Below are 12136 nucleotides of genomic sequence, written 5' to 3'. Positions count from 1 at the left end.
AGCGGAGCAATTTTTAAATTTGCAAACCTTTTTTACTTTCATGAATATTATAATGTATGATTTTTTTATCCCGTACACAACACACGTGTTCGATGTCTCTTTTTTTATAGGATAACAAGTTAACAACATCATGATGTGCTATGAAAAGAAAACAACGAGCAGCTCAAAAAGGGCCAACGTACAACTACCAAAAAAAAATGTTCAGACCTTTTACAAGACTTTAGCTAGTTTTTTTTTATCACTACAAACCTTTTACTAGTGGTCCAAACTCCAGCCTGTGAACAGCTTTTGTTTTGTGCAACAACAAACAAAGCCCAGCCACAACAGAGACAATGAATTTGCCTACAGAATCATTTAGATGTGACATAATTATATCACATCCAAATGAGACTTAGATAGTCTCTTTTTAAAATCGTTTGGAATCTCAATCCAGGAACTATGCAAATGAAAGGGGTTCAGAAAATTAACAAAACAGGAAATAAATGAACTTAGAAAAATGAAGCATCAGAGAAAACACACACGCATAATCTGCATAATGTATTGATTTTTTTTTAGAAATGGAGGAAGACCTCCGCCCTCTGCATCTGGACGATGCATGCAACCATTTTATTAATTGTTTACACAAGATCTTACAAAGTAATACAATAGTAAGACTAAAGCCACCGTCGAGGCAACATCTGTCGCTGCTCCTATCCAATTGATGAAAGGATGCTGATAGTCTGAGCCTAATATCAAACAGACTCGCAGCTAAACCTACCATCTAAGACTTGAGGTCCCATCCAGGACGCCTGTCGGGTATGGGGAACCCACCGGTCCGGCGCACTCCTCAACCAGGACGCCTGCCAGGTATGAGGCCGCCGCAACCACCTGCCACCAATCCATCTTCAGAACTGTATTGTTGCATCTACCTTGCCTGGTCTAGCTGTCGTCGACGCCACCACGACGCCAGACCGCGTAACCCTCCTGCGCGAATCCATCTCCGGTGCATCGGACACCGAGTCACCACAGCGTCATGCCGCTGAGATCCGCCGCCATCAATGAGTGAGATGAAGCACCGCTCCACCAAAGAATCCGTCCTCTAGTCTTTCGATCACGTGTGTACCTTCAAGAATGACGCCCCAAAGGAGGGAGAGGCACTAGAGCGCCGCCGCATCCGATCATCCGATTTAGGGTTTCCCTCGAAGGTAGCAGAGAGTGGCCTTGAACTTCTCCACGGTGATGCCTTCAAGAAGGAAAAGATGCAGATAGCGCCGCCGCCACCGCCGGCCTTAGCAATAGCCGAAAACAAGTTTTCACCCAGATCTTTCGAAGGTATCCAACTCCCGTGCACGGCCGCCGCCACCACCAGGCTAAGCACTCGCCGTCGCCGGCACTTCCACGATGCCCAAAGGCCGCGAGACTCGCTGCCACCATGCCTGGGCCGCCGGCCACCGCTGCCAACACCAACCCCACCATCCACCGGATCTGGGCAGGGATCCACCACGGAGGCGAGGAGGCGGCGCCAGGACGCCGGGAGGGGGAGAAAGAGCCGAGGCAAGGCCAGCCCGACGCCCGACACCACCAGGCAGATGGGAATGCCCCGCGGAGTCCCCAACTGCATGCGGGAGAGAGCCGCCCCGCCGCCGCCAACGCCACACGGCCTTTGACCGGCGACGCCCCAGGCGGCGGCGGGGGAGGGGGTTGAGGCGAAGGGGGCGACGCTAGGGTTCCTCCCGGGGGCGCCCGCAGGAGCGCCTCAGGGAGGGTTTTTTTCTTCGTATGTACTGAATAATAAGCATATTTTTCCATGATAATTCTAGAATTATTTTCGCTCTATTGTCTCCCTTCCCATTTTAAAACCTAGTATGTTTTCCCAAAATGTAACAATGAAACTCATCAACTAATTCAGTTGTTGCTGACAAATGTTGCTTCGGGGTTATCATAACTCATATGAGTAGAGTCACGCCACATTTTGATTTCCGGTCGTTGTTTTTCATCCTTTTTCCTTTTCTTTCATGTGCTAGCTAACTAGTCCATCGTTGGACTTCACAAAGCCACCGTGAGTAGCAGTACCATCAATACGGCGAATGTGGAGGCGCAGCCCGAACTCCGGCTCGATGATTAGCCGGAACGCCGGGGAGTGCCTGTAGTCCGGCGAGAGCGCGATGGCAAACCGCGCGAGTATAACGGCGAGGAGCGTCTTGACCTCGACGATCGCGAGGTTCTGACCGAGGCAGGTGCGCGCGCCGAGGCCGAACGGCATGAACGCCGCCTGCGGGTTCTTGCACGCCGCCGCCACCCCGTTCTTGAACCGGTCCGGGTCGAACCGGTCAACCGTCGGGCCCCAAGAAGCGGCGTCGTGGTGCATGGTGGATACCGGCACGAAGAGGTAGGTGCCCTTGGGCGCGAGCAGCTGGCCCAGCCGAATGTCGCGGAACGTCTCCCGCACCACGAACGACGACGGCGGGAACAGCCGCAGCGTCTCCTGCACAACCATACCCACCGTTTTCATCCTGGAGATCATGTCGAAGTCCGGGTCTGCGGCACCGGCGGCGCCGCCGCAGACGTCGAGCACCTCGGCGCGCGCGCGGTCCTGCCACTCCGGATGGGCGGCGAGCAGCATGAGGCACCAGGTGGCGGTGACCGCGGTCGTCTCGTGCCCCGCGAAGTAGATGTTCTTGCAGTTGTCCACCACGAAGTCGTCCGGCCGTGGCTGGTCGCCGCTGTTGTCGATGATGGACCCCAGGAAGTCAGGCCCCGGGGAATCCCCCATCGCTGCTCGGCGCCCCCTCGCGATCTCCAGGATCAGTGACCGGATCTCCTGCGTGAGCCTCCAGATCCTCCGGTTCTTCGCCGTCGGCAGATACCTCAGCGACGGGATGGTGAAGATGACGCTGGGCTCGGACATGAACCCGGACAGCGCCCTGAGCCGGAGGAAGATCTCCCTCCCCCTGGAGTGGTCATCTCCGAAACAGGCCCGGGAGATGACGTCGAAGGAAAAGCTCCGGATGTCGGCGTCGACGTCCACCGCCGCAACGCCACCCTTGGCGCCGTCGACGGAGTCCTCCCACGAACGCAGTAGCGGTTGCGCCGCGGCGACCATGAGCCCCACCATGCTCCTAACCTTGGCCATGTAGAACTCAGGCGCGATGACCTTGCGCTGGCGCGCCCAGCAGGCGCCGTTGGTCTTGAGGACGCCGGCTCCGAAGATGGGCTCTTGGCCCTTCTGCAGGTACGTCGGCTTGCCCATGTCCAGCGACACGCACCGGCCGATCTCCCGGATCAGCTCCGGGTCCGTCACGTACAGCGCCGGCCGCTGCCGGAGCCAGTACAGATACGTGTCCCCTGCACGACACACGACACGACACGGCAAAATTGTGAGTCTCCCTACAAGCACAAAACAAAATTGATCTGAATGCTCAAGTGCTTTGGGCCTACTGGGCCATCATTTAGTGGCCTTTTTTCGAGGTTCAGATGTTGAGCCAGGTTGTTATTTCCTGGTGGAACTATATATCGGTGTGTCTCAAAAAAGAAATTCGGTGTAATGCAAAATACATTTGCCATTAGACGTACACACCAGAAGCTTGTCTCCAAAAGAAAAAACCGTACACACCAGAAGTAGTGCACGTTCTCTTATATAGAAAGAAAAAAAAACTGTCAGCCAGTTAGCACAGGTGTTCCAATGCGAAATTTATGTGGAGGTTCATGGCTCCGCAAAATTCATAGCATGTGCAATGAAATATTGTGTAGAGGTTCATTCTATAATGGATGAGTTTTGCTCAAAGAATTACTCCACATTACATACCATGTGATATAAAATATTGTGTATTTTAGAAAAAAAAATCAGGGGAATATTGTGTACATTTGGTGAGTACATCAGTTCTTGGTCCTTTTGGAAAGTCCACAGTCAAATAAAACTCGATAAGAAAAATATATGCAAAAAAGTTGTTTTAAGTAGCGTCTTATAATTCCATCAAAAAAAGTACTCCCTCTATAAAAAAATATAAAAGCATTTATAGATCACTAAACGCTCTTATATTTATGTAAGGGAGTAGTAACGTATTATATTAGGGCGATGCTAGGCGCCGGCGCACCGGCCGAAAGTTTCGGCCGGTCCAGCCCCAGCCCTTGGATGCGAGCCCGCGTGGCCACTGGATGCAGCAAAAAAAAACGATTCGTCCTGGGCTTCTTCTACCTCGGGTTAGATCTGTAGCTCCTGCTCGGTGCCCTCGTCGCCGCGCCTCCAGTCCCCTCTGGTGGCCGTCCTCGTCGCCGGTCTCTGTCCTCGTCGCCGGCTCGCGGCCCTCGCCCCCGGTCGCCGTCCTTGTTGCCGCCAGGTCACCGTCCTTGCCCCCGATTGCCGATCTCCGTCCTTGTTGCCGCCCGGTCGCCGTCCTCGCCTCCGGTCGCCGTCCTCGTCGCCCCCGGTCGCCGTCTTTGCCGCTCCTGGTCGCCGGTCGCCGTCCTCGCCGTCACCGTTTTCCAGCAAATCTAATGGCCGGTTCCAGCAAAAATTCTGCGGATGTCACCGTTTGAAGCAAAAAAATCCGCCGGTTCCAGCAAAAAATGAAGCCGCTTCCAGCAGAAAAATCCAGTGCGGTTATAGCAAAAACGCGTCGCCGTCGTCGTCGCCAGTTGTAGCTCGCCGTGAAGGGTCGCAACAAAGTGAGTCGCTGGTTGTAGCAAACGATGCCGCTGGTTCCAGCAAAAATGACATCGTCGCAGGTTTCAACATTTTGGTTGAAGCTTTCTCGATCTCTTGTAGAAGCTTTTTCATCTGCGGAATGAAGCTTTTTCATCTGCGGGATGAAGCTTTTTTTAAAACGGTTGCAACTTTTGTAGTGTCTGGTTGAAGATTTTCAATCTCTGGGTTGAAACTTTTTCATCTGCGGGATGAAGCTTTTGTTAAAACGGTTGCAACTCTTCATGTGTTCCGAGTCTGGTTTGAAGCTTTTTTTATTTACTAGATGTAGCGTCTTGCTGCAACAGTAGTAGATTTTTGCTACCACCGGCGATTGAATTTGCTACAACCGGTTCTAACAAAAAAATCACCGTGGGGTGTAGTCTGCCATGGCTGGGGAGGCTCGAGCGCTGCAAGGTCTGGCGAGGGGCGGCCGGGGCGGATTCCAGGGAGAGGCAGAGGGGCGGATTCTGGGAAGAGGCAGAGGGGTAGTAGTCCGGCGAGGGGCGGCCGCAGGCGCACGAGATCCGGCGAGGGGCGGCCGCAGGCGAACGAGATCCGGCGAGGGGCGGCCGCACGCGAACGACATCCGGTGAGGGGCGGCCGCACGCGGACGACAAGGCGCTCTTCTCTGGCAGCGGCGGTCGAAGGAGCGCGCTGGTCGCCTGACCGACGCGTGGTGCCTGCCGGCGCTGGTGCCCTCCTGTACGTGCGCTGCGCGAGGAAGAGGGAGACCAGCCGAATCGTTCCGCCAGTGCCCCGGCCCCAAACGTTTCCCATTATATTATACAGAGTAGCCCGAAAAAAATGGCATATGTTTTCGAAAGGGAGGAGCCCATTGCGTGCATGTGATGTGAGGGTGCGCTTATCTTCAGAATAGTGGCAGACAACCAGCTAACTGACTCACCTCATAAAAATTCCGGTCAAAGCTACAGGTCCGTCCTCGATGCAATTACTTAATTGTCCGATCGAAGTGAAGTGTCCCGGACGTACGTGCGTAGTATCATGGCAGTGAGATTCCCCCACTCTCCCCAAAAGGCGAAGATTCTTCAATCAAAGCAGATTAGTCGGTCAGAGTAGCTTCCTAACCACCACTAGTAGCCTCAATCAAAGTAGATTAGAATCTTGACCAGGCCGGCCATTGCCATTCTAACAACACCGCGGGCGGTCGGTCAGTTGTGTTCCATCCACGATGCGCCGTACTAGCTACTCCTACTTAATTTCTTGATCACAACATCCATCTGCACGCCCTACAAGCCAGTTAGTACTTACTAGTAGTTGACTTGATTTGCAGGTTCATGCATGTGGATGGTCCACGTAAACCTCGCTCATCTTAACCGTAAACTACCACTGTTCCCTTGGCCTAGCTTGAACGTTTTGTAATTAGCCCCCGATGAGGGTTATAGGAAAGTTCACACCACACGTACGTCTTCCAAGCTAGCTATGCGCTAGCTGGTCATGCTGCATATGGAATCGACGCCTGTACGGCCGACCGATCGATGATGGAGAAGCAGCTAGCACAGCTAGGCAGCCACTTTTGGCCAGGTAGGCAGCAACCACCACGAACGTACGTCTACACCCATTGGGCATGTGCTAGATCGAGGATGCAGCCATCGAGCGCATGTGCGAGCGAGAGCCAGCCATGTATACATATACATATCGCAGCAAGCGACTTGTCAAACGAAGCAAAACAGATTTGTTTTTCACTAGATCGAAACTGCATCACGCATAGAACTGGGCATGGCTATCCGCTAGCTGCTAATTTTAGGGGAGGCATGCATCCATCTCCGTGCATGTGGAACCCTAGCATGAGAGGTTCAAGAGAAAAATCAATAATTAATGGTTGGAGTACTAGTACTAGTACAGTGTACAGGAGCATACATGCATGCATGCACGACCCTGTCTCCTCTGTTGCCATCCATTGCACGAGCCCTAGCTAGCTCTAGCTTTTGCTAGGTTGGGAAATTCCACCTAACTATAACGACCTAGCTAGTCGATGGGGAGATAGGCGCCATGTGGGCTTGACATGCTACTTTGACGTAGGGTGGGGGCGATCCGGCGGGCACTGGGCCAGCTCCTAACTGGAATTCATTATTTGAAGTAAACCTTTTTCGAATAATCATTAACATGGTTTGTTTCTCGTTGGTTCATTTTTGGTGCCGGTTTGGCCACTGAGAAATTTATCACACAACAAATTATATCTATTTTGAAATCGATAAAGGTTGGAACCGGAGGCCAGGATGTGTGCAATTGCAAAGTGATACCGGTACAAAGTACAAAATATTTATACATAACAAAGGCGTTTTTGTAAAAATGTGTGACGTTTCAACTTTTGCATTGGGAGTACTTGCTTGGTCGTATTGGGGGGAAAGTAAACGGTGAACGCGTGGGGGATTTACATTTTGGAAAGGGTGGGAGTAGAATAATTAATTGATAGTACCACTAGCCAGGTCTTATCAGGGGAAAAATAGTCTAATACGAATGGGTGGAAGATCAGATTGATTATAGTTTATGTTTGTCAAAAGCAGCATTGACTTAAATTATGGGAAGACACACAAGCTAATCAAATGGCACTAATACGAAACTGAGGGTTAAGTAGTGTTTTTCTTTACAAGAATGGTTAAGTAGTGTTGCCATATCCTGCATTATAAAATGCTCTAGTCGGTGTCTACCTGCGTTGTGTATGATCACTCAAAATGAAAATATTGCTTTTAATATTTCCATCATCAAGGAGGAATCAAGAATATTCCTATGCAGCAACTACCATGTAAGATGCAATGAAGTCTTCGCGTAGACATAAATATTGTTCCAAAGTTTCTATCAGGATGCATGAACTCAACAAAACATATAGGAAGACAATAAATAATTACTTCTCGCAAGCTGAAGCGATATCGTAAGAAAACTAGCTAGCTTTTGCTTAGGATTTTCCCTACTCTCTTGGTTTTTTGTAGGCTCCTACTCTCTTGGTTTAGGGATGAATTATAGGGACATAATACAACTGCAAAGCTCCTTACAAAATGGATAAGCATCCATCGAGAGAGCTCTCTAGCTAGCTTGATCGGTGCGCCGGACGGCTACGCACATGGCCGTTTCCGGAAAGCCTAGCTGACTACCTCAGTGTCTTAACTACCTATTCAGGGGTCAAATGCCAATCACTTAATTTAATCAGGAATAGTTTATGACAGACACAATGAGATAATTTAATCTGGGATATTTTATGACAGGCACAATTCGCTAAGCTAGGTGCATGCATGCATGGTTGGGGACTTGGGGGGCGGTCTCAGATAAGTAGTAGTACTATATATGTGTACCACCAGCTTAGCTAGAATATGCTGGCATGTTTGCTTGACATAATTCAGGAAAGGTTCTCTTATAATTTTATATAAAAAAGGGTATTATATATGTGGATTCTTTCTTTGTATTGATTTGGCAGTTTTGACTATAACTAAATAAGCCAGTATTCTCGAATCCAAATCACCTGCACCTTTTGATGGCACATACTCCTATATGATGCACATCTGCGACATAGCCAAGAGTGTAATTGATTAAGTTGGACAGGAAATTCTAGCCTGGCTACAAAAGGGTCTATGATCCGAATGAGTTGGGACTTACTAGGACACAGCTGTATGAACCTCATGCAAGAGAGACGGTGTTTGGTTGTTGTATGGGACAGTTTATAGAGTATTTTGGAGATGCTGCATCTAGATGTATAGATGCAAGAAATGTTTGAAAATAAATATATGCTGCTATGAGTTTAAACCTATCTTGATTTCGTTTTATCTTGAGACCCAATATGCGCTGATTAATCACAACTTAATTAATATTGTCATTAACGCAACATGCATGAACAGAAACGGAGAAATCCCACGTTCCTCCTTTAAGCTATAGCTATGGATGCACTTTTTGCATGAGCTAAGCCTGGTTGCTTTAGTGCCTGTTCGGAGTCCCTTCACTCCACAACTCTGCTTCGGAGCGGAGCAGGCTGCAATTCAAATTTACAGAGCGGGGAAATAGGTGCTCCGCAGATTATGGATATTTCGTGGAGCTGGTGGATTACCGAACAGGTCCCTGCTAGTTGGTGCAGCCAACCAAACAAACAAGCCAAATGGCAAAAGATCGTGCATCTATGTAACACGTTTTGATCAACGGTCCATTCATGTACGAACAAGAAATTTTTGTCTGGTTGTTTTCGCTGACTGGCACGAGCTACCCTCGTTAACATACTACCCTCGTTAACATACTTTGGTCCTTCCAAAAGTTTAAAGGGTAAGAATGCAAAAAAGGTGACCATATCATTATAGTTTTCGCGCTTAGTTGTACTAGTAAGTAGTATGAAACACTGGTCAATAATCAGCACGTAGCACATGGAGAGGGTTGGACCAGTCCATTATGCTAGGTAGCTTAACCATGGGTTAAACGGTCCCAAAAAAGGCATGGCGTGTGCATGCTATATTCACCCAACACATGTGCATGCTAGCTTGCTTATTCAGCAGGTTAAGAAGTCGACGCCGTTTGAACAGGAAAAGAGGGAAATCGGCACTACCTCCGGCCGAGTTGTGTACTCTGTTCACCCGCAAAAAATAAAAAAGAGTTGTCTATTTGTACTCTGTTGAGCTAGCTGTGCTACGGCCGCACTGACTATTTCTATTCCAAGGCTTCCATCGATCGATCCAGGGCTACCTTTGTTGACTGCGATACTTCTCATTTCCTAGGCACCGCTTCTATCGCGCATCATTTTTTTATGCTCTTTTATAATTTCGCTCCTATTTCTGATGTTGACTAGGCAAACTCTCCTGCTGTATTTAATTTCTTGTATTGTTTCCTCCCACATATGTGCCTGTGTCAGTTTTGTATGTACTCCATTCGTTCATAAATATTTGTCTTTTTAGAGATTTCAAATGAACTATCACATACAGATGTATATAGACATATTTTATAGTGTAGATTCGCTCATTTTGTTTTGTATGTAGCCATTTGTTTAAATTTCTAGAAAAACAAATATTTAGGAACGGAGGGAGTAGTATGTATGTATGTATGCAACTTATCAACATCCAGCGGCATTTTTTACTCTACAGTACAACAAGTCAACTTGCTAGTTAGCTAGGGCAAGCATGCGCCTGTAGCAGTGCAGTTTCATGCATCCATCCATGACTTCCATGACGGAGAGAGAGAGAGAGGTAGTTTCCTCCACGCATGCTCGATCGACTTGTACACGAACAGATCGAACTAGCAAGAAAAAATACGTTCATACCAGCACACACATGAACACGACTGTAGTAGTACCGATCAAGCAAGCATGTCGATGCAAATCAGAGCTGGCATAGTATAATTCCCGCGCGATTAATTAAACCAAGTAGTAGAAGAGATGGCATAGTACATACCGTAGGCTTTCCTCCACTTGTCGAAGTAGGGGAAGATCCGCTTGCAGTAGTCGTCGAAGCCGTCGCCCTTGTGGAGGTCGCCGGCGCCGTCCTCAGCCGACGCGACGGCGTGCTGCTGCACCCGCGCCTGCATCTCCGAGAGGTTTCCCATGAGGAAGGAGGACGGCGGCGGCCCGTCGATCCCCTGCCGCCGGAAGATCTCCCCGACGCGGCGCGGCCAGCTCACCCACGCGGCCACGCACAGGTAGACCACCGCGACCGCCGACCCCACGGCCACCAGAGACAACGAGAAGCTCTCCATGGTCACCATGCTCTCCTGGACCATACAGATCCTCCCTTCCTCCCTCTCTCCCTACCTTTCTTTCCTTGGCTTCTCTGTCTCTCCCCACACACACAGACGCGCAGACAGTTGCGTTGCCCTGTGTATATCCCCCCTCTGTCTCCCGCGGGGGACGGTTATATAGACGCGCTACGTGGGAGCGAGCGGTGCTACACCTGTAGATCGGTGTGTATAAGCCTGGGCTGAGGTGTACGCTAATCAATTTTGCTAAAGCACATCTGTATGTATCATAAGTATTGCACATCTAAGTCATATGCCATTGATTTTACGTGAAGATTCGTGTGAGTATTTTTTTATTTTTTTATTTTTATGCTTGATTGAGTTACTCATATGTGCAATAGATATGCCCTAGACAAACCCTAACCTAATTAGCCAGAAGGGTTAATTAAGGTCGTACGCCCTGAAGCTGATTTATTTGTGCTGGAGCTGGTGGATTACCGATCGAGGGATGGATGGACAGTGCCATACGTTCACATGTGGTGGCCAACACACAGCACAGCACAGGGCACAGGCCATCCTGGCTGGTTTAGTTGTGGTGAGCTGCAGGACGGGGTGCTACCATTTCCCATGCACGCGTTAACAGCACCACAAACAAGAGATGGCTTTTCGACCCCGCTGTTCCAGGACAGACAGGTAGGCCCCACGTTAAAACGACTCAGCTAGTGCTTCCCTGTAGGTAGTGAGCCTGGCCTTAAATCTAATTCCTCCTGTATGCTCTACGGGGGGTCACTAACATGATTGCACGGCAGGCCGCGACTACTCTATTGACTCCCCATCCAAGTAAACAAAGTTAGGGCTCAAGATGATGTCATTATTGTGCTTGAAGATATAGTTAATTAGGGGTGGTGGTTTATATAAAAAATTAGGGGTACACAAAATAATGCAGCTGGCAGGCAATCAGTCAGCAGCTTATTTGGGCTATGTCGTTGAAAATCGAGAGGGGGGAGGGGATGCGGAATATTATGGACATGTTATCTATTATACTATTCAAGTGTGTACGTAGCGTGCTTAGGTTGCAAAGGTCGATGGCTCCATTTGATAATTCGGGTCATATATGTGGATCGATGACCAGCTAGCGATCGATCCATCGAGCCGGACATTTGATAATTATGTTCACTTTTACTGGTGAACAGCAGCAAGTTTGAAGGCAGTCGTCCTCTTTAGTACCCCTCTCTATTTTGATCAAATTTATAGAAAAAATAACATTCAGGTGGTGCCGTGGCGGCGGTTAACCACGAAATCATAGTTATTTATTTTAAATTTACATAAATTGAGATCTGTTTTGAAGAACCTGAAACTTGGCATGGAATCATGGCAATGCCCTGGATAGGTACTCGCAAAAAAAAATGCCCTGGATAGGCCGTAGTAAAACAATTCACAGTCATGTCACGTGCTTAAAATCGGGACATCTTGGAGGAAGACTGAGGGTTACGAGAGGGGACGAGTCAAGTTTAAAGGCGATCTAACGGCCCCTTCGTTGGGCGGCCTTGAAACTTTTTCTTCAGTTAGCCCTTAACATATTAAGCTATATGCCACTTTTTGGGCATTTTTTCGCATCATTTGATATTTAGGACATTACGTGTATTCTTCATGATTATACCCATGATCTTTCATCGCACACGATTTTCGACTATAAACCATGTGCGATACGTTAAGTACGTCTTCATCATACGCAGATAAGGGCGTGTACAATGGTGCTATCTTAGGAGTGTCATGTAGGATAAATAATGAGGTGGAGGAGAGAGAACTCATAAA

General features: G+C 48.8%; 1 protein-coding gene across 1 annotated transcript; it reads right to left on the bottom strand.

Annotated features, from left to right (window-relative positions):
* Positions 1 to 1858: 1858 nt before the first annotated feature.
* LOC123137190 (cytochrome P450 714D1) lies at positions 1859 to 10459 on the bottom strand. The gene is made up of 2 exons (XM_044556820.1): positions 10042 to 10459; positions 1859 to 3324 (listed from the first exon to the last, which is right to left on the bottom strand). The coding sequence occupies exons 1-2, from the start codon at positions 10364 to 10366 to the stop codon at positions 2000 to 2002; spliced, it is 1650 nt and encodes a 549-aa protein (XP_044412755.1). The 5' UTR covers positions 10367 to 10459; the 3' UTR covers positions 1859 to 1999.
* Between the last annotated feature and the right edge of the window lie 1677 nt (positions 10460 to 12136).

Source organism: Triticum aestivum, chromosome 1B, assembly GCF_018294505.1.
Source record: "Triticum aestivum cultivar Chinese Spring chromosome 1B, IWGSC CS RefSeq v2.1, whole genome shotgun sequence".
NCBI lineage: Eukaryota > Viridiplantae > Streptophyta > Magnoliopsida > Poales > Poaceae > Triticum > Triticum aestivum.
The sequence above is the reverse complement of the archived record's forward strand: the minus strand, read 5'-3'. Positions and strand labels throughout refer to the sequence as shown.

Excerpts from the sequence above, each read along its gene's own strand:
- LOC123137190 (XM_044556820.1), bottom strand. The coding sequence starts at position 10,366 with ATGGTCCAGGAGAGCATGGTGACCATGGAGAGCTTCTCGTTGTCTCTG. Across the intron at positions 3,325-10,041 it reads CAAGTGGAGGAAAGCCTACG|GGGACACGTATCTGTACTGG; the intron begins GTATGTACTATG and ends TGTGTCGTGCAG.